Raw genomic sequence first — 23,450 nt, 5'->3', positions numbered from 1 at the left:
TGACACAGCAGATCAAAGCTGGGTGGACAAGCAATAGGGTCTGTGATGAGGAACTGATTGGTGGTTGGTGTTAAGTACCGGTCTTCCCACCACAGGGACTCTGCTGTCATGTCCTGGCATGGTAGCCTTGACCACAATGGGTGTAGTGATTAAAGATGTAGTTTGTGGGCTAAAAAGGTAATTGAACAAGGGCAAGCTCGGGTTGGAATGTACTTTCTCAACCAGCTTGCCAGCTGCAATCTCCCTCCTGATGGAAAAGGGAGCAATGTGGCTCAGAACTGGAAGCCATGGAAGATTAGTCGGTCAGAGAGTTCCTGTGATGATACTCATTGTGGAGTTGAGTTACATGTCAAAAAGTTTGGTGTGTGCTGACTGACTCCATACTGGCGCACAATACTATGCTATTGAGTATGAGATGGCATGAGCTGAGGTCCTTAGGGTTGGAGCATCTTCTCCCTGTGAAGAACCTGCCAGTTTGCTAAGAAGATGGTTGCGTGTCTTGGCTTTTGCTGCTATCTTGCTCAGGTAGCTTTCATATGTCGGAGTCAGTTTGTTGGAATGATTGTTTATATTGTACCTTGACACACCATTGATTATTTTTTGCTGCTCAATCAATAGCTCCTTTTGTTATTGTTTTGCGGTCAATGGACACGTGAATTAAAGCAAAAGCTTTTAATAAAATCTCAGTTTAAACATACATCTAGTTGATTACAACACTGGTCAATTTTATACCATATATTGATTCACACAGGTATATTGCTACAGCTGTCCAAACCTACGGTCACATTATTCTCTCTGTCAACGTTTTACAACATTTAATATTCTTATAGTAATTCCCCCTGCAATGCAAGAGTGTGGGCACATAAGGCATTCCTTATGTCCCTGGTTCTCATGCCCTGCACCTTTGCCTTTTTGCTTTTCATGCAATGTGGGTTGCATTAATAGCAGCTGGAACAGGTCCTCTTCCAGAATAGAACCCAGGCCTTTACACTGGCTGTTCGCTTTACTGAAATGGCAAGCCCATGCACTACAGATAAGTTCTCCCACAATATGCTGTGAATAGTTACATAAAGCTGCTCAGTTTAATGCACCACTAAGAACCATGGGAAATCCCACCAGAAATCATCCCAGCACACTGGCTAATGCAGTACCATTGCAGACACAGTTACACTGGGTTAGTATGGGTAGTGCTTTTCCAGTGGGTACACTTCACCCATGCTAGGCTAGCCCAGGCTTATAAAATTGATCAGTCACAGCTATCCCCAATATAAAATCTTTTTTAACGTCTGCCAGTGCTGCAAATTCAACTTTGGATTTGAAAGTCAATCTGGCTTTTGTGGGTAACTTGACATTACCAGCAACAATGTATATGATACCTAGAAAATTATTAAACCAGACTGACTTCCACAAACTTTCTCTTAGTAGTATTGGCTTTGCAGTGCTAACAAGAGTAAAAGAAAAAAAAAAAGGCCCCACCAAAAGTAAAAGCTATCTTTATCAGTAAAATAAGCAAATATGACTCTGACTACACCCGGATTGTGGATCTGTTGGGAAAGAAGGTGGCATTTTTATACAGTTAATTTCCTAACCATAACCACATTCTAAGCACAAGGCTGTTTTTTCAGCTTCAGTGCCTTAGATCTAGATGAATTCATTTCTGGACACTTATCAGTGAGTGATAATGTTCTACTAATGAATATTCTCAGATTTCTTTTAAAAGCTTCAGCAGATGTATTCCTTGTATCCCCCTCTTTAATTTACTCCCTGCAGGTAGGATGTCTGACAGTCCTCTATCTGGATGTGTTTGGTTTTCTTCAGTCTTTGGCATACTCCCACTAGCCTTTGAAATCTTTTGCATTTCAGACGAGCCTTTGTAGTTTTTTCAGATGCCTCATTTTAGCAGACTTGTTGTGGGGCCTACCTGGACTTCTCTCTCTCTCTCTTCCCCTTCTTTTACACTACAGTTGTATTATTGTACATTTTAGTAATTCTATTTGTTGTTGAGCTACAGCAGTTTTCTCAATCTCTCTTGTCTTGTACTCTTGCAAAATCACTTTCCCCCAGAGCTGGGAGATTGTATTTCTGCCAGGAAACCCATGTTTTATTTTGTCATTACTTACTGTTTTTGGTGACAGCAGTTGAGCTGTTGCCAGAGATTCTGTTCTATTCTCTACATCCTCTTGAATGTGTCTGTGTTTCTGTGCTTCTTCAGGGGCAGGGATGTCGGGGGGAAACTCCCTATTGTCAACAATAATGTTTTTGTTGCTTTGGCTAGTATAGTTGTGTTCCTGTTAAAACTGTGAATTTCTGTATGTGTCCTGAGAATTGTTACTGATCCCCTCTGGCATCACAACAGCGTTCTCAGAACTTTGGGTTTATTGCTGTGTTTTTACAAAACCAATTATAGTTATTGCAAGGTTCCCCTGAAGCAAAGATTCACGTTTTCAGTTGTACATTTCTGTGGTTTATAAGGCAAAGGCATACAGAGTCTTCACGGGTGTGAACAGCACCACTTTAAATAAAGTAGAATTTATCTATATTAAATCTTGAAACTCCAGCTCCAATCCAAGCAGTTTAAACAGAGTCATTCAGTCATTACCAAAAATTTTTATTTTCAAGAATGTTGCCTTTCCTTTTGCCTAAAAGGGAGAGGGGGTAGATGGAGATGCATGGAGTCCTGAGTGTCTGTGGGAACCTAGCTGTATCATTTTTCTTTAGTTCATCATTGTAGTTCTATAACTTAGCTTTCAAAAGGAACTCAAATTCTGTGGAGCTTGAGGTTCCAATTCCCCGACTCGGTCATTGAATATAATTGGCCTTCTCAGTATGAAAGTGTTGGAATATTCAGATACTTTGATGATGGGGGCCATTTAGGAGTATAGACCCAGATTCTCAAAGGTATTTGGATGGCTAACTCTCCTTGAAATCAATGGGAACTAGCCATCAAAATACTTTTGAGGATCTGGGCCATAGTATTACATAAGTAAGAGGGAGCTCTCCAAGTCTCTCAGCACTTGGCTTGCATTCTTATGCTCTTCTGAGTGTCCCTGATAAGGGATGAATTGACTGTGTTGCTCCTTGAATGACTTGTGCTGTGCTCTGCCTGTGTTCCTCACTTGTTTGAGTGAGCATAAATTAAAAAGAGAGTGCCTGGTGAGTTAGCTGGGGTACAGGCATATCTCCGCCTTTTAGTGGAATATCATGAACCTTCTTGGATATCATGGGCCTTTTCACTGCTTGCTGAGTCAGTGAAGATGCTCCTTTAATATTAGCAGACAGAGAAGTGCTCTGCTTTAAGACTGAAGTTCCTAAGTTTGAATCTTATTGATATGTAAAATGATTTACAAGAAGGAGATTTGAATATGTGTAAAAAAACCAAAACAACTCCTTTGGTTTTAGTAGAGTCCTGGCTTAAAAGGGTGAAAAAGTGGGTATTGGCAAGGTGTATTAAAGTGCCATGAAAAAGACTTTTCTAGAAGTATTTGTAAACAATCGAAACCGGCAATATTAGGTATTTTGTGTGAGAGTCTGATTCTGTGAGATTACCAGCCCAAATTTCTTACTGTGTAGGTTCAGATAAGTTCATGCAATTATTGAATAATAATTATACTATTCTTATCAAAGTGAACTTCCAAAATTCCAATCTTAAAGATTCAAAATTTCTGGAAGGTTTGTTCAAGTAAGGAAACCCTTAGGGAGTCATTTTAATTCTTTTTTAACATGTTAACTTCAAATTACCACTGTGACTTACAAGGGAGAAGAGCCATCATCGGTTGACTGATAATATCTGCCCTTGCCAGTTCCTTCATATCTCCTAAGACTTAGGCTGGAGCTTGTGTTCTTAAATACTCTCCTTGTGCTAAGTGAAGTGTTAATCTTGTTCTTGCATTTATAACAAGTGCTGTTAATGGGATCATTGATGCATGACACCTCATTTTGTTTTAGTGAAAATTTAACATTTTGTTTCTTTAACTAATAAGAAACCCCTGTAATTCACTGGCTACATATTATGAGTAATAGTCTATCCACACTACAACTTAATCACACTACATCTCAGTTTAATCACGCTCTGTCATGCCCCATATTTAGTGCAAACATGTATATCACCTTTAATAAATGGCTTAATTTTTCATTCACATTTATGGTATTTGCAAAACAATGTCATCTTCAAGTTGGCATACTGGAAGAATTCAAGTTCTCATCTTAGTCTGAAATTGTAGCTAAACAGCCTTCTATTGAACTTTTAAATACTTTGAAATTAAAATGTATGTAATGTGAAGTTTCGTGTTCCTTTTGGCTTTTTTCTGACTGCTGTATTTTGATCTGATATTTGCTAGCAACTTTGAAACAATCCCGTGTTCCACGCTGAACATAGTGTTACATACACAAGGGCTATTTGACTGCCTTTTTATGCTGCCACTGAAGTTAGCCTGCACCAGTGAGCTCAGACATCTACTTCTGTAGACATCAATATCCATCCGGTTGCTTGCTGATGTGAATAAACAGTATCATGACTGGTGGATTGGCACTGGTTTTATTAACACATTTTATGTGATCATGCACTTTATGTAGTAATACTTCGATGTGAATAGTTGCTCTGAATATGTAATGCTACTATTCAGTGTATTGATTTTTAACAGGATATTGTGAGAGTGTGTGTGGACCTCATTTAAAGAGAGTGTGTGGTGAACAGAGTGAGAATGTAATCATCTGACAGCTACATTTCTGGGGATATGGATGGGATATTTAATCATTTGGCAAAGAGTAAATATAAGTAACTAAGCTGCTAACACTCCTGAGTCTGTATCTTTCTGATCTCCCTCCCGAACTGCTCTTGGATCATTCCCATCTGTCTAACCCTCCCAAACTGCACTCATCCTTTTCTGTCTTTCCTCTCCAGCCCTAAGTTATCACAGTCATCTCTTCCAACTGTTCTCCCATTTCACTCCTCTCCCAAAAGCTTCCTCCTGCTGAATATCACTCCTCTCATGTCTGCCAGCAAAGGGAAGCAACAAACACCAGCATGCTTGATGCTGGACGTCCTGCAGAACAGCAATGCAATTAAAGAACCCAAGTGGGAATATAATGTATGGATGATGTCATTAAGTGCATAGTGAGCCCTAAGCCTGCAGACCTCTTGCAAAACTCCCGCTGAAATCAGTGGGAGCTGGAGAGATGCTCAGCTCCACCAAACAATCAGGCCACCTAGATGCCTAAATTAGATTCCTAACTTTAGGTACCAGGTTTGCAAATGTTGGCCTTCCCATACTATTTTAATAGCTTCAATACCTTGTAGATGGGGATTGCACTAGTTAACATGGTAAGGGGCGAAAACTGCTCCCATTGAATTTAGTGGAAGTTTTTCCATTAGCTCCAATAGGAACAGGATTAGCCCGTAGAGCCTTCGAGTGTTTTGAGAAATAAGACAAGAAAAACACCCTGAGAAAATTTTAATAAAAAGTTGCAGTAAATTATATGTATTACTACAATTCTATATGGCTCTGAATCAGGAATACATCCCTATTCAGGAAAGTACTTAAGCATGTGCTTAATTTTAAATGTATGATATGGGACTTAAGCACATGCTTAAAGGTCAGCACATGCTCAAGTGCTTCCCTAAAAAAAGATGGATTTAAACACATCCATATGTGCTTTCCTGAATCATGGCCTAGATAATGCCCCAGAGTGCTGTTCTCTCTATTTAAAACATCAAAAAACCCTACTGTTGACATTATTTATATTACTGCAGCCCATTTATGAGTTCACATATATACAGAGATTGAACATATGCTGGTCCAAGGTCTTGGGCTTCCTAAATTAAATGTTGGTACAAAAAAAGCAGTGATATTCTGAAGAACAGTGAGAAATTAATGGTTTGATATTTCATGAACCACTATGCTATTGTTTGTTTGTTTGTTTATTTATTTATTTATTATTGTAGCAACTTGGAACCCCAGTTATGGACAAGGGCTAAGTGCTCCTCAAACACACAACACCAACAGCAAAAGATGGTCCCTAGTATAAATGAATGATACAGGCATGCACACAAAGTGTATTTTCACAGATTTTTTATCACTATGCAGGATTTGTTATAGCCCTGTAAATCCTTAGATACTGGACTTTACATTAATTTCATTCTGATTATCATCTTCGTCATTTATTCTTATTTGCATTTCAACTTGATTTTAATGGGTGCTATCTTGAGAATCACTAGTACTTGAAATAATAGCAATATTGGAGTGCAAGGAGTCTCAATTTTCAGACTGTATGCAAGTATTAATATCTTTGATCCAAGAAATAAAAGAAGTTGGTCCAATATTACCTCATCCCCCTTGTCTCTATAAGGTCATGGAATCAACATGGTTCCAACACCACTGCAGACTAAAAGTATTAATGCAGTAAACTCTTCTCCACTTCTGTGAGCTGATGGGAGCCAAATCAAGCAGGGCCGGGCCAGAGTGTGGTAAAGATGGTGAATGCCAGCTTTGGAGTGTGCTCTCCCAATATGCCATTGCCACCACCATCCGAACTTCCCAGAACCCTATGAAAACTAATTAACTGAAGCACTGCAGGGTTTGGATTCAGCAGAATTTTGGAGGCAAAGTTGGAAGTGGTAGAGCCATGGAGCCGTTGCTTTCTATCGCATACTCTTTAGCTGAACCCATGGGTTTCCAGTGGGCCTCCTTGGGGGAGTCAGCCAGTGTTAGTACAGTTCTGCAGAATTAATAGGGTAACTCTTTACAAGATAACATGCATATGATGTCTCTTTACTAGTCCTGCAGGAGTTGCGCTGCTTGGGGGATGAGGGCTACCAGAGCTGCTGTGCAGAGCTCTGTGGATCGCTTTCTTGAGCTGCTGATTTTAGGAGCCAAAGCCCCTGGCTATTCCATGGAAAAAGCCAAAGCCCCTGGTTATTCCAGGGAACTTCAGGCATAGAGACTCATTGAAAGTCATCTTCTACATGGGGTAAAATATAACCCACAGTCTCTCTTTCTGTGTCATGGTCAATGCTTTACTGCAGGGGTGGCCAACCCGTGGCTCCAGAGCCACATGGGGCTCTTCAGAAGTTAAGATGCGGCTCCTTGTATAGTCACTGACTCCGGGGTTGGAGCTACAGGTGCCAACTTTCCAACATGCCAGGGAGTGCTCACTGCTCAGCCCGTGGCTCTGCCAAAGGCCCTGCCCCCACTCCACCCCTTTCGGCCCCCTCTTCTGAGCCTGCCATGCCCTCACTCCTCTCCCTCCCCCCCGCTTCCAGAGCCTCCTGCACGCCACAAAACAGCTGATCGGGAGGTGTGGGGAGGAAAGGGAGGCACTGATCGGCACGGCTGCCGGTGGGTGGGAGGCGCTGGGAGCAGGGTGGGAGAGCTGATGGGGGGCTGCTGACGTATTACTGTGGCTCTTTGGCAATGTACATTGGTAAATTCTGGCTCCTTCTCAGGTTCATGATGGCCACCCCCTGCTTTACTGAATCATAAACTATTGGCTAATATCTTGGTGAGGCCCTGGGTCTCTTGAACTTGCTCCCCTGCCTTGGTCTGAAATAGCCAGAATTGGGTGACCTTCCAGGCATGCTGCACAAAGCACTTGTTTGATAGGGTTTTTGGAGAAGGTTTTGACTATGTTCTTGAAATGATGGAGGTGGAAAGGAGCTTTTTTTCAGACGGCCTACTGGCTGAGTTAATTTGTTCCTGTCTGAATGTTTGATTTTTAATTCTGCCTGGTGTATTACATTGTTGAAAGATTAATTGTCAGGGGGCCTAGCGCTCTTATGTAGGCATTTTATGTTTTACTACTATTTAAATCTAAAGAAAAAAATAACTGAAAGAAAGTTGTATTAGTGCTGAAGTGAGGGGGGGGGCTAAAGACAAGATGTCAATCAGAATGATTTGATTTTAAAGGCTGGCGTCACCTCATTTAGTAATATATATTTTCCATATTTTGTTAGCTTACTGAATGTTACTTTATAAAACCTCTCCATAGTTCCACAAAACTCCTTCCAACAAATTATGAGCAGCTTTAGAGACCTATGCAACATCCACTACCATAAGCAGTTTCTCTTTTCCAGATTCAGTGAGCACTACCATGGTCTAAGAAAGTTGAAGTGATGGTGTCTCCTGAACTTTGAGGGGCTCGCTGTTGCTGGCATCATAGGTTACGTGGGGTGCTGAACATCCTCTGCTGTGGAAGTGACATAAGCTATACTGAAAAAAGTCACTTACTTGAGAATAGAGTGTCCATATGGGGAGTTACATTAGCAGAGCTATAGCTGATCAATTTCCCTGAACAGATAAGCCTCAAGACTTCTCTACTTGGAGGGTACCATTTCTGGGTCTTTCGCTATAATTTTGGCAGGATCCAGATGAGAAATCTGGATTTTATGATGCAGTTGTACATCAGAGTCTGGTGCCTTTTGGTGTAATAGGAGCAATTAATCTTGTTCTATATTTAAGGAGTGACATTCTGGGATTAGGGTGAAAAATTGACTATATCTGGCAGTGCAAGTTTTCTGTGGTGCTGTTGTGCCAGGATGCACCGGGGATTAGGTGGTTTTGTATTGGGTTTTGGGTGTAAGAGGCATATCTACACCTGCTCTCTAGTTATCCTGTAGAATTAGACGATTTGTGCAAAAAAAGGGCTGTCTCAGGCAGGATTCAGGTGTAAGATCCAGGGCATCTGAACTACTATTGCTCCAGCATGTGCTGTGTTTATTGGTGCGGTCGGAGCAGCGACACCTCATTTAGGCTTTGGAATCTGGGAGTGAGTCGATCTAGCAAGAGAGCGGTTTTGCACCGGAGTCTCTGAGACCCGTTTGTGCCAGGGGCCCAGAGATTTTTTTGTTCTGGTGCAGCAGGAGCAGCTGCAGTTTTGACAGCGCAGGGTAGGAGTCTGGAGAGGAAAACGGGGAGGGTCCATCCGGAGCCAGGTAGCCCCAGCTTCACCCGGCTGCTGGGCGGGGGAGGTGCCCGGCGGTGCAGATGGGTGTGTGGAGGGGGGAAGGGCTGCCTTGGGACCCAGCCATCGGAGGCGTCAGCAGCCACCCCGCTCTCCCCTCCCCCGGGGATGTCAGTGTCAAGAGGCAGCCGCAGCCTCTGGTGCCAATCCCGGGGCAGGGCGCAGGCGGCGAGGGGATTGGAGTCACCGAAGCGTCAAGCGTGACCGCCCGAGGCCCCTCCTGCCTGCTGGGAAGGCCATAAAAAACCTCGGCGAGGCGCCGAGCCACAGACCGGAGAGTCGAGCCACTGGCAAGAGCGCGACGCCGACCTGAGCGCGGGAAAAGCCCCATCGACAGAGCCGGCCGTGAGTACCGCGGGGTTCCCCGAGGGCCGGGGGACGCGGCTCTGACCCGCTCGCCCGGGCGCTGCCGGCCCGCCGCGTGCCTCCCTCCCGCGTGCAAAGCGGGCCGGGGACCCCGGCTCAAAAACTCGCCTGCCCCGTGGCTGCCGGGAGCGGCTCTGCTCCCCGCGTGAGCCCCGGCCCAGCGGCGGCGGTCTCCGGCAGCTCCTCGCGCGCCCGGGCTCGCGTTCAGAAACATCCGTTTCTTCCGCTTTTCGGAGAAGGTGCGAAGCCTCTGCCCCTTTTGTGGGAGAGCCCCGGCTTGGGTGCCGCCTCCTGCCTGGGCTGGGAACAGCTCAGCAGCCCGTGGAGCCCAGGGGGTAATAAACAACCACCCCCCCATGCTTTTTTGTTTTTTTAAAGGAAATCAAGTTTTCCGGTGCGTGGGTCTCTCTCCCCACTCACGTTTCATTGGAGGCTGCGGGTCTCTTCCTAGCATCCTCCTAGAAAATCCGCTGTGTTCCCCGCAGCGTGCCCTGTCTCGCCTGCGCAGCTCTACCCCGGGGCTGCTGCTCTAGCCAGATTTTACCCCCCCCCCCCCAAAGGTGACAACAAGCGCAACTTCCTTGCACAAGCTCAGCGCGCGCGGCGAGTGGGGCGCGGTGACTTTATCCAGCGCGAGCCGCCCGCGTGGCCGATGCCCGCCAGAAACGGGGGTGGGGGGGAAGACGCTGCAAGTCGTGTGCGGGTGGAACTGACCCGGGACAAGGGGCTGCTGCTCTCTGGGCTCAGCGGCAGCCAGACGCCCGCCCGTTCACGCTCCTTTCTCCCGCCTCCGCCGCCCGCGTGTCGCGCAGATGCAGGGGACCATGCGGTTGTGGCCGTCCGTGCTGACTTTCGCCCTGTCCTTGCTGATCTGCCTGGGGACGCTGGCGGAGGCGTATCCATCCAAACCGGACAACCCCGGCGAGGACGCGCCTGCGGAGGACATGGCCAGATACTACTCGGCACTGAGGCACTACATCAACCTCATCACGAGGCAGAGGTAGGTACCGGGCACCCTAGCGCGGGCAGGGAGGGCGAGCACAGACCAGCTGTCCTGGGTGGGTGGGAAGCCTGTGTATTCACCAGGCTCATCCCCACCCCCTTTCTCAGAAAACAAACTGGGGAAATAAGTTCTGATCTCGCCCAGGCTCTGCTCTGTAGGAGGGGCTCTTTCCCTCCGCACAGTAGCCACTAGTGAGCACTGCCCCGAGGGGGGGGGTTTAACTCCTCCAGGATCTCTAGCTCATAGGTCCTTCTACACCAGCCAGGTGGGCAGATGTGAGGGACGGTCCGGTCAAGGCTGAGATCAGGCACCAGAGGCTGAGCATGGTCCAGTGAGGGGTATGGAAACAGCAATGTGAGTGCCGAAGTGGTGAGGCTGGCACAACTGCGAGGAAGATAAAATGCTCCAATCGGAGCTCTGAGCACTTATGAATTCACAAAATGAGGTGCCCAAGAAAAACAGTAATAGAGAAAAAAGTCTGTTAAGGGTGGATTCCATTTCTGTAGCAACCACAGCCCCCTCTTCATGATGGGGCAGATCCTGACTGGATACAGCACATGGGTTTTGTGTAAGGTGGAGGTAAATGTGACCTCCAACACGAACAACATGTAATAAAGGGTTGGTGGAGTGGTACCAATATGGGCTCTAGAGGCTGGTCTCATCCAGTCTTGTCAGGTTTTAACACAAAGAGCTTTTGTTGCTAGGAACACAAAAGTCAAAAGAAGTTTATTTCATGGAGAGAGCACCAGCAGAAGCAAACAGGGAAAGAAGGAAATAAAACGTAAATGTGGAACATGAGAGTCTGAGACAGACAGGGAAAAAAGAAGAACAATTTCATACTTCCATTGCTGCCGCTGTGTTTCATATGGTGTTTATCTGGAGCAAGTGACAGTTCTTATTGTTGCTGAAGAATTGTAGTAATTCAGAAATCTTTTGTTTTGACAGCTGCTTAGTACACCAGTCACTTAACAAATAATTAAAGAGCGCATTGTATCAGCAGGCAAGTCTGCCCTTCCCTAGAATGATTATCTAGGAATGGCCCTGACTTGCTCATGTTACTGCAGATGTGTGTGGTGAAACCTCAGATTGAAAAGAAAGGTAAAATTACAATGTCAAGTCTCTTTGTTTGGGGGCGTCAGTCCGATTTAGTTCAGCTGGCTAATAGAAGAGAAAGCTTCCTCTGAACTAAGTGTCACCCAGAAAAGCCGATGCTCTGATAATTTCCCATCTAGGCTATTGGAACCTCCTCTTTGCTGTACTTTTGCTTTCCTCCCTCTAATTCATATAAAATGCAGATGCCAAAATTTTCTCTCCTCCCCATGGCTCTGCCCATATCATCTTCCCCTTCCTTCACACACTTGAATTCACTACATTGGTTTCCTACCTCTTCTCTCATATCCCATTTCCCAAATACAATTTCTTATATCAGCTGATTTATTCATTAGACTGGTGGCTCTCAACCTTTCCAGACTACTGTACCCTTTTCGGGAGTCTGATTTGTCTTGCGTACCCCCAAGTTTCACCTCATTTAAAAACGACTTGCTTACAAAATCAAACATAAAAATACAAAAGTGTGACAGCCCACTATTACTGAAATTGCCTACTTTCTCATTTTTACCATATATTTATAAAATAGATCAGTTGGAATATAAATATTGTACTTCTAGTATATAGAGCAGTATAAATAAGTCATAGTTTGAATGAAATTTTAGTTTGTATTGACTTTGCTAGTGTTTTTTATGTAGCCTGTTGTAAAACTAGGCAAATATCTAGACGAGTTGATGTACCCCCTGGAAGATAGCTGCATACCCCCAGAGGTACATGGTACCCCTGGTTGAGAACCACTGCATTAGACAGTATTTCAAGTGTGGTTCTAGTCTGAAAAGTGACTGTGTAAAAATGACATCACCTTACTTAACAGATCCACTGCTTGCATATATATCATATTCATATCTGCTTCCTTTAGTGACAAAAACAAAATTTTACTCCCCCCTTACCCCTCTTAGTTCTGCAAAGTCAGTATAGCAGGGATGAGTGAGCTAGATTCCATTCTGGTGTGCATATTATAAATAGAATGTTGAACCAAAGTCTTTATTGATGATAACGCATGAAGGAAAAAGGAATCAAGTTTGATTTTTATATTCCAGGTGCAAGTAGGGGGAACAATCATTTTACTTTTAAATGGAGTAAATTTGAGTTGGAGAGTCAATTAGAGAGTTGAGAGACAACAAATATAGAATCCTACAACGCCAGTTTCACAATGTCACTTTCCAGGGTGGACCACACTGTAATCAGAGGAATGGAGGCCCAAATAGGACTTAATTGAAAAACATGATGCACTGTTTCTCTTGTTCAGTGCATTAACTGCACTGAAACAACCCACGGCAACAGGCTTGCAATTGGTTTTAATTTAACTCTTGCACATTTCCTATTTCAGTAATAATAGAAAATGTTGTGGCATAAACGTCTTTCAATTCTGATCTAGGATCAGTTTTCCTTTTCTCATGATGAACAGCATAACTAAAGTCAAAGTTCCCCAGTGAGAACTTTATTTCATTTTACTTAGTACTGGATGATGGTTTTCAGGACTGGTTCTGGAGGGCTATGGAACCCATAAGTGCTGGAACTAAGGGTGCTGCCACACCCCCTGGCTTGAAGTGGTTTCCATTATATATAGAGCTGACAGTTTGGTTCAATGGCTTTCAGCACCCCCACTATACAGATTGTTCCAGCACTCCTGATGGAACCTGTGATTGCAGGGAGACTCGTGATGAGAGGGCATAGGTAAGCTGCAAACAAAGTAAGCCTGTGTCTGTGGGACCTGGGCTTGTGTACTCAGCGTTTTCAAGCCCATGCTTGAATGTCCACTCTGCATTGTAAACCTGGGTTTACAATTTCTGGACCTAGCTCTCACAGCCATGCTAATGTGTTCGTATTTGTGTCCACACTGCAAATGACAGGGCTTGGACCTGAGTGACAGCAAGCTGCAGGCTCTGACCCTTAGAGTTCTGGGAGGACCCAGGTTCTTGAATCAGACGGATTTGTGTGTGGATGGAAGGGGGCTTGGGTTCAAACCTGAGTTAGAGCCTGGGCTTAGTGTGAAGTGTAGATATAACCAGAGAGGCTCCAGCCAGGAGGAAGAGAGAATTCTGGGCGTGCTCATCACTTCTCACTGAGTGTGAGCAAGATCCTGAGGCTTTGTCTGTACTAAAAAGTTAGGATGACCCAGCTACGTCGCTCAATCTACATCCGTGGGCCATGCAGTTAAGCCGACCTAACCCCTGGTATAGATAACACTAGGTCAATGGAAAAACTCTTCTGTCGACCAACTACCACTTCTCAGGGAGGTGGATTACCTGCACCAGTGGGAGAACCCATCCTGTCAGTGTAGATAGTGTCTACACTGAAGTGCTATAGCAGTGGTGCTGCTGTAGCATTTCAAGTGTAGACAAGGCCTGAGCCTCTTACCTTACCCTGTGGATATTGAACCCCGTAGGCCCAGCCATGAGCCTCCAACTCACCGCACAATTGGTGAAACATATGTGAAAGGGTATGTTTGAGGGGGAAGAGGCAGAGGTAAGTGCCCTTTCCTTTTGGGTTTCCACTTCCTGCTTTGTCGTCTGATGCTTCTGTAGCTACTGATTGCATTTTTCTGCCCCATCCCTCCTGGCAACTGCTGCTGCTTTAACCAAGACCTCTCACTGTCCCTTTCCCATGGGCTACGGTTACCCGCAACTACAGTTAAACCTGCTGCCAAGAATGACCATTCATGGGAGCTAGCAAAAGTGGTTGCTTGTAAGAAGGGGCCTCTCTTCAAAGGTTTGCACACGAGAGCGCGGTGGCTCCTGGCGAGGCACCCGGCTCTAAAGGCAGTGCCGTTGCCAGCAGCAGTGCAGAAGTACGGAAGATCAGTTTCCCCCTACAAGTTTGTTTTTATGGATGGGAGTAAGAAATTGTGGTTGCTGGTCGCAGATGACAGGTGGTCACTCTTCGCAGTTAAATTATAGGGGAAAAACGTTCCTTGGCCTCTGCAAGTAGTCACGCATGACAAGTGATCTCTTGTCAGAGGTGGTCACCAAGGCACGTTTTACTGTACTTCCTCTGCCTCACCTCCCATGAGGCTGTTCTCCATTCCCATACAGGGCCCTTCTCCACTGTACTCCCACCCCCTCCAGTGGTGACCTTGGGAACTTCCTCTGGGCCTCATCCCTGTCCTGCTGCTTGAGTCAGAACTCTATCCCTCCTCAAACCATCTTCTATCCCTGTACAATGGCTTCCTTCATGCAACTGGGACTGCCCTGCCACTTTGTTGCCTGCAGCTTCAGATCACTGAACTTTCCATCTCTTCTTCACTTCCCCCACAGCTTGTCATTGTCACCTCTCGCCTCCCCCAGCTTGTCCTTTGCATGCATTGCCATTCTATGTTGTAAACAAACATGCAATATATTGTTTTAAATATAAGACCACAAGAAGGGGGCATTCCTATAGAAAGTGGCTCTAATCCAGGGGCTCTGCAGGTGGCCCTGGATGTGTCTAAACCATCTTTGATGACTTGGATTTCAGAAAACACTAGATTTTTCCCATTTCACAGCTATATCAGATATATAATGTGAAAAAGAGCCTTTGTTACATGCAGATTCTTTTGATATTGAGGACTTTGCAAGGTTCTGAGCACCTCCTACAATCTGCTGCTGAGCACCCTCAACCCCTACTGGAGGTGCTGAACACCTTAAAGGATTTGAATTCCCAGGCCCAAATTTTCAAAAATGGCTTTGGGTGCCCAACATGAGACACCAAGGGCCTGATTGTCACAAGTGCTGAGTGCTCACAGCTCCCCTTGAGTTCAACTGGAGTTGTGGATTATCAGCACCTCTGAAAAACAGGCCTTGATGTCTAAGGGTATGTCTGCATTACAAGTGCTGCAGCAGGACAGCTGCAGCACTGCAGCTACACTGCTGTAACACGACTGTGGACACAACAGCAATGGAAGGGATTTTTCTGTTACTGTAGTAAATCCACCGTCTCAAGAGGCGGTAGTTAGGTTGATAGAAGAATGTTTCCATTGACCTAGCTGCATCTACAGTGAAGGTTAGATTGACCTAACTATGTTGCACAGGGCATGACTTTTTTCACAGCTCTGTGCTAGGTTGACCTAAGTTTTAGGAGTAGACCAGGCTTCAGATTGGGCACCAAACACTACTGGCCACTTTTGCAAAGTTGGTCCTTGGTCTTTAAAATGTTAATACTATTCGGTAGAAGTGACTGTTCAAACATCTTCCACACAGCAAGCAGTAGGTTGGGATACTGTCATTGGAAAGTCTCTGGATTGTGCAAGATAGATATGGAGACAGTACTATCTACTCTGGTGTAAAGACTTTATGAAGGATTTCCTCCAATGGCAACTAATTCTCTTTTGTGTTCAGCCCTGGCTTTCAGTTCAGTTCTCTTGTCATTGTTCTATTGTGACCATAAGGGCTATCCTAAGTGATAGAGACTGCAAAACTAAGGGGCACACCCAAGCCTTGAACATTTAACTTTTTAGTCCTTTGCCACCTGGGCTGATCCTTCAGTCAGCACTCCATTCCATGATGGCTTAATCCTATTCAGGACACAGACACCCTGTATGGCAGCACAAGGTGTTGTCCTCAATCTGGGAGCCAGGGAGCTTCAGGGACAGAGTGTGTCGAGTATCTCAAAATAAGAATCCTCTTCATGTATCTGAGCCATGTCTCCTCTCTTGCAAGGGACCCTCCTTAGTCCTTATTCAGACAAAATTCTCATTGAAGTCAATGGGAATTTTACCAAGGTATGGGCTACTCAATCCAGTTTTTAATTTGTTTAATCAATGCCTTTAAAACAAATATTTTAATCAGGGAAATTAGATTCCTCCTTCGGGGAAGTCCCAATCACATCCATGTTAATTGGAGTAGGTAACTAGAAACAAGTTCCTTTATGGTGATGGAGCATAAGACATATGATTCAGCATCACGCTTGATTGAATTACTATAATAGCATTTCACTGTGTGCGGCTGGTTCTTTTCAGATATTCATTTTCAGTCAGTTTATATAACAGAAATTTGCTTCCAAAACTTGAAACGGATACTAAATTGACCAAGACCATGGAAAAAATCCAGCCATTAAGATAGAATAATAACAAGTCAGCCTTGTTTCCACAGTCATATAGCATGATAAACATATGAAAATCATGCAAATCATATCAAGAAAAGCTAAGACTTTTTTGTTGGAAGTTTGCTCTTCTGCAATCTAGCTGAATCCACTGGAGGGACACCTTGAGGACCATTGACTTCAGTGGGGGCAGGATTTCACCCCATGCATTTAGTAATTCTTTGCCAATGTAATTTTACCGTCATTTTGCCGATACAGTACAACCTCAGTGTTATGAACACCAGAGTTATGAACTGACCAGTCAACCACACAACTCATTTGGAACCGGAAGTATGCAATAAAGCAGCAGCAGAGACCAAAAAAACCAAACCAAAACCAAAAAAACCCCTGGCAAATATAGTACAGTACTGTTAAACATAAACTACTAAAAAAATAAAGTGAAAGCAGAATTTTTCTTCTGCATAGTAAAGTTTCAAAGCTGTATTAAGTCAATGTTCAGTTGTAAACTTTTGAAAGAACCACCATAACGTTTTGTTCAGAGTTACGAACATTTCAGTGTTATGAACAACCTCCATTCCCAAACTCTGAGGTTCTACTGTATATCCATATAAGTAATAAACCATGATCTTTATTTCTTTATAGTGAAGGAAGTGTTCTTGTGGTTACCATTATTATTGTTAACCTAGTGGTCCCAGGCAATAATGGATTACCTGTTAAGCTGACTGCTTATTATTGATACCATTTTCAGAAAGGAGAAAAAGGGCGCATTCCTTTAGAAGAAATGGAAATTGGGATTATTTCTTCAAGTAAATGCCCCTAATGGATTCTATTGTTTTCCAGGATTTTTTTTTGAATGCAGGAATAGAAACACAGTTGTCAGGTTTACTAAGAACAAAGATCACACCCGACAACAATTGTCATACCATGTTACTAACAAAGCTCTGATTTGCAATACAAGATCTATGATGGCAAGAGTTTTAAAAGTGACGAGTGAGTTTGGGTAGCTCAAGTTTTGGGTCCCCCACTTGAGACAACTTAAAGGTGCTGGATTTTCCTCAGGTCTATACTCAACACATTTTGAAAATCTGGCCCCTTTAAGGCATCTCATCTCATGTTACTAGTCAGTTTTGAAAATCTTGGTCTGTATGTATGGTAACTTGATGCAGTATGAGTCTTTTTGTATTCGTTATATAGGGCAGGTCATTTTTGTGGATTTCTCACTCAATGAATTTCTGATGGAAGATGCAGCACTATCCAAATCTGTGCTGGAATTGAACAAAAAACCTTAATTGCATTTGTAGAAAAGGATCATAAACCTCAGATCTGCTGTTATATTTCCACTTCTCTCTCTCTCCCTCCCTCCCTCACTTGCACATCCTCCCGCACAAAAAGTGTAACTGTAGGATATCTGCTAATACCCACCAAACAAAGAAATGTTAGAAATGTCCGGTTTCTATCGTGTATATTATAACAGGTGATTATGGAAAATATTTCAATATGAGGGGTCTTTATATGCTCTAATGATTAACATATTTGTAACCAATGTGACAGTAGAGTGACACATTCTCAAATGAGCAAACTGGGTTCAACTAAACACCTGCTGGAGAATTGCCTTTACTTCTGCCCTACAAAATTTTACAATAAAGGTTTATATGAACATTCCAAAGTTAGTTTCAATTTTAAAGTTGGAGGTATGAAAAAATAGGTATTTTTTTCCCCCCCATTTAATAGATATGGAAAGAGATCAAGCCCAGAGACACTGATCTCCGATCTTTTGTTGAGAGAAAGCACAGAGAATATTCCTAGATCTAGGTAAGTACAAAAGTGCTTTGTGATAGCTTTTATTTCTATTTTAAATTTAACTATTTCAGTAAATTATTTTCATAGGCAGAAAATATGTAAGCATCAAAAACTAGAACACTGTATTTGGGTGTCAGTTTATATATATGTATATATATAAACAAATAAAATTATTTATCCATTATTAAAACAACACAAACATCCTAGGAACATAAGGGCTATGATACCAGATCAGACCATTGGCTCAAGTAGAGTACTGTATCTTACTTTTGGCAGTAGCTGATACCTGGTGTTTAAAGGAAGGGAAGAATCCTCATAATGCACATACCTTATTGTGAAATGCTGCACAGAATACCACCCTGACCCCTGATGGTGATCCACCTACATATTGAAACATGAGGCATGTTTCCCCATTAACTGTTAATTTTCTTAGTTTTATTTTTCTCTCTGAAATCCTGGATTCTTTTAAAATAGCTTTAGGTGGGAAAATCTGTGCCTATATTAATCTACACACAGATTATATACATTGACTTTCTTTAAAATATTACATTTTGCATGAGTTTTGTGCCTAATATTTTACAAAGTGAAAAGGTCACAAGTTGTTAAATTTTGGTTGGCACACACAAGAATGTCTATATCTGAAAGCCCATGATCTGGATGTCTGATTTTACTACAACACTATATAAAACAACATTGTAAGACGGTGGCTGATGTTATTAAATGTGTTATTGACTATCTCAGTATAATTTTAATTGCTAAGGTATGACAATCAACGCAGAGGGCCAGTATAAGATCTATGCATCACTGAAATTCCACTTAAACTTGATGTTGAGTGGAAAAAGCAGAACCTCAAAGATGCATAGGTCTGGTGTTGGACCTCTGCACAGGGGTGAATTTCAGCCTGTAAGTATATATCCATTTAAGCTAATGGCATATCTTGATTAAAATACTATAATAATGACTAAGATTAACACAGTCTTGCAAAATTCTACTTGCCACCTCATCTGGATTGAGTCAATTTTTTTTAATGAAGATGTAAAATAGTATTTTTAATCTTAATTGTAGTTAAGAGTGGGTAAGCAGAGTTTAAGCCTTGACGGTTATGTTTAAAAGGCTGGTGATTATATGTCTACTGCAGAAGTAAACTATTTTCACAGTAGCTATGTCATAATGCCCAGGCCAGTTGTTGTATTTCATAAGTCAATATGCATGAGCCCAATGGGAGTATTCTCGTGCCTAAAATTAAGCACACATGTAAATCATTGCAGCATTGGCACTGAAGGGGCTAATCCTGCAAACCCTTTGTGTCCAGAATTCTCACTGATGCCTATGGAAGTTGTCTGTGCAGTAGACTTACAAGATTGGGCCCAAGTATAGGAAATTTTACTACAAAGTTAAAATACAGCATTATGGTTATGACTTTAAGTGCACCTGCCGTGATACAATTTATCTCGCTGATTTGATGTATACGTTGAAGTAAACTGTAGTGAAATATGTTATGGAGGTTCTCTATGCTTTATAAAGACCAGGCAAAACACTAATTCTTCAAGGAATGCTATCAGTGTCGTCCGCTTTGGGCAGCACACATGTAGTGTTACAATTTATGTAATTCCTCCATCTAATTCTTTATACATGATTCTTCCCCACTCCAAAAATGCTACAATGCTTTATTTATAATAATAATCATTTATAACTTAAAGCTTATGAACAAAAAAAAATGAATAAACGAGTGTGTGTGTGAAATGGAAAAAAATATGAGGAAGAGATTTTAATTTCATGCCCTCAACAGGGTATTGTAATCAACAGTAAGATTAAAACAAGGTCCAATATTATTAAAAAATAAAAGCAGTTTAAAATTAGTTCATAACTTAAAATAAAGTAATTATGTATGTATTTATATTTAAGAAATAGGTGCACGCATGGGCAGCTAGAAAATAGATTAGTTTCCCATGGCTGTATCATCACCAGAAGGTCACATTTCATGACTCTGTCACTTCTGTGAACTTAGACATTGTACCCAAAATTAATGAAGTATGAAGAAAAACTTGAATAGTATTCAGAGTGGCTGTCTCCTCTGATGTGCACTCTTACCAGCTAATAAAGAGAAACTCCATAAATGTCTTGAATTAACATGGTACGTTTGGACATATAAAGAAAGTTTCTCCCTTCGCGGAACTTTACTAGATTCTTAGGGAAAACAGATTAAAAATAAATGTGCTGCGAAACTAAGGAAAGCACTGAGTTTAATACAAATGGCTCTCTTATGCATGGTTTTGATATTGTGGATCCCATGTGGTCATTAGGAAATCCTTATACTGTATGTGTATCATCCTTTGTCTCAGTTATGTTCTCCCTCTTTTTGTGTCTCTTTCTGTGTGCACATAGTACAATACCAGGATAAAGAAATACTTTGAGCCCGTGGCATTTGCTTTAGCAAATATTTTAAACATCACTTATTTAAAATATTAAGCAATAATGCCACTTAAGTTTTTAGCAATCACTGCTACTACCTTCAGATTGAGTTTTTGAAAAAACTAAATTCTGGGTGAACAGCATTATAGAATTTTGCTAAATTCAATAAGTCCTCTCTTTAAGCAGTACAACAGACATTTTTCAGTCAGAGATACAAATGTACTAATAGGCATGTTTATATCTCTACGTGCTATAATTTTGTAGCAGAAATGCACTAAGTGTTAGCCACTGGCATAAAATTATTCTGCAATGGGTCTTAGTACTGTAAAGACACAGCACTGATGCAGCAACATTTAGGGTCCCATTACATAATAATGTGTGGGTATTTAACCACCTGACTTCCATTCATTTTTGTGGAAGTGGAGCAATTCAGTCTTCATACGTCACATTGGAAATGTATCCCATACTCTATTAGTGGTATTAAAGTGAGAACTTTTATTACTTCTGCCTGTTAAAAGATCATCAATTATCTTAAAATCTATTTGGTTCTATTACTAATCTTTCAGAGAAAATTTCATAACATGTTTAATGTGTGTTACAGGTTTGAAGACCCTTCTATGTGGTGATGGAAATTTCAGCACATCGTCAAACTTTTCCTAGTTTTCAATCCATACTTATTGCTATAAAACCAATCACAGTTTATCACTCCTCAGTGCATGCAACCATCATATTGAATTCTGTAGCATTTTTCCTTCATCATACTTGTATATACATTTATTTAAATAATTTATTTGTGCATTCCATAATGTAACATATTAAAATGAAAGACAACAACACTAGTATTGGCATAGTAAAGATTTGTTTTAAGCTATTAAAACTGAATTATAACTTCCCTGCAGTCTAAAGTAGCATGTACAGTGATCATTTCACAAATATTAAAATAATAATTGTGAAAAGTGAAATAATTACAACACTTAGCTGGGCCTTTAATTCAATTTTTCTGTTTTGATTTATACAAATTTATTTATGTTTCATAACATCCAATATATCCTACATAATTTAGGAAAATAAAGTGATCTGGAAAGTGTTTTTTCACAATCATTATACAGAACAATTGTTTATTACTTACATTAACCCATATATTAAAATTAATAGCATTTTCAAAATACAAAGAGGTTTAATTCTGCTAAACCGTCAAGACTGATTAAAATTCAAATTAAAAAAATTGAATCTCTTCATTTTGGCAATATATAAAGTGACAGGAAACAATATAATTCCTAGGACTATGAATATGGAATTTGGAAGTGTTTGAGGGTTAATAGTTGATTACATGAAAAGCTACCTAGTCAACGTTTGATATTTTCTTTGCAACACAAAGTTTTGAATAACTGAATCCAACACAAAGAATTTTCCTAATTTCTGTCCTAGTCACCCTTTCCATGAGCAGAGAGTACCTAGATCAGGTACAGTGGTATTTTCTTTGGTGTTTATTCTCCAAATGTTCCATGTGTAAAATCCATATTACCCTGGTGGGAGAGCTACTGATGCTTGTTGAGTTGAAAATAACCTTAATATTTGCATTCAAAACTACTTAATGTTATAACAGCATTTTCTACCCCCATTCTATATATGGTTCTGTCATTGTCAGAGATTCAGTGTGGAATATTGTCAGTAGCTGTTTGTATTATATTTGGCCTCTTCTATAGAGTGGTACAGATTCTTGATCCCTGATATTTTAGCATGCTACCCCTTATTTATATGTCAGTGATGAGTGCATAGGGATTGTGTGAAAGAACACAGCCAGAATTGTAAGTCAGAAAAAAATCTGCTCGGAAGTTTGATGTATAAACATTTCATATCTGTTTTCCAAATATTGTTATATAGCTAAAACACAAATACATCTATACAATTTAAGTGGGTTTTTAATCTGCTTGTTAGAGATACACACTGGATGTGTTGTTACATTTTGTAGTTCCTCGACATTTGCCAGTTACTGTATGTCACGCCTACTTCAGTGAAACATTAAAAACGTATTCATTTAAAGAAAACACGCAGATGGTATTTTAATAGGCAAACTGTTTTCAACACCTACATTGTCACTTTATTGATTTAGACTATATATTTGGTCTATTCTGGTGCATTCTTTACAAAAATTGAATTTAATGAGATATATATTGTATTTACCACTGATTTCTGGCATTGTGTATAATAAATACATTAGTGACCTTGCGGGACTACGATTTGATGGTATCGAGGATGTTAGTAGATCCCATGATTGTTAAATTAGAGTTACCTATCATTATCTTCAATATATATGCCAGAATGGAGAAAGGAATGGTTAAAGAAGAAGCATATACACAAGTTACTCACTCTCTGCAGTCCCACCTAATTCTGTGAATTTTCTTCATCTTATGGAGCACACACCTGTGTACAAAAGCTAGTGAGAGCTCTAAGATGTTAAGTTTTTTATTTACCTTATTGTTTTAATGAGGCATTGACTATAGAGGCAAAGTAATCAAACAACATGGTACCGAATGATATTATATATACTAATATAGTTCTTGGATTTTCTTTCTAAATCTTCCTGTGTTCTCTCTGTTGCAAATGAAGCTCTCATAGTATTGAGTGAAACTTGCCTTCTGAAGAACTGAGCCTTTGTGTACCTCATCTTCCAAATATTGAGGAAACTGGAACATTCAAAATCACAAGTCAGGCCCCCCAAATCATGAAACTATTTTAAAAATAACGAGATCTTAAATAGTAAAGTTGGGGTTCTTTTGAGTCGCCT

General features: G+C 41.5%; 1 protein-coding gene across 1 annotated transcript; it reads left to right on the top strand.

The window, feature by feature from the left end:
- Positions 1-9,141: 9,141 nt before the first annotated feature.
- NPY (neuropeptide Y) lies at positions 9,142-23,200 on the top strand. The gene is made up of 4 exons (XM_074945772.1): positions 9,142-9,300; positions 10,134-10,321; positions 18,182-18,262; positions 21,264-23,200. Exons 2-4 carry the CDS (start codon positions 10,134-10,136, stop codon positions 21,286-21,288), a joined length of 294 nt encoding a protein of 97 aa, XP_074801873.1. The 5' UTR covers positions 9,142-9,300; the 3' UTR covers positions 21,289-23,200.
- Positions 23,201-23,450: the final 250 nt, after the last annotated feature.

The sequence above is a fragment of the Natator depressus genome, chromosome 2 (genome assembly GCF_965152275.1).
Source record: "Natator depressus isolate rNatDep1 chromosome 2, rNatDep2.hap1, whole genome shotgun sequence".
NCBI lineage: Eukaryota > Metazoa > Chordata > Testudines > Cheloniidae > Natator > Natator depressus.
Note: the sequence above shows the minus strand (reverse complement) of the source record. Positions and strands in the feature narration are given on the sequence as shown.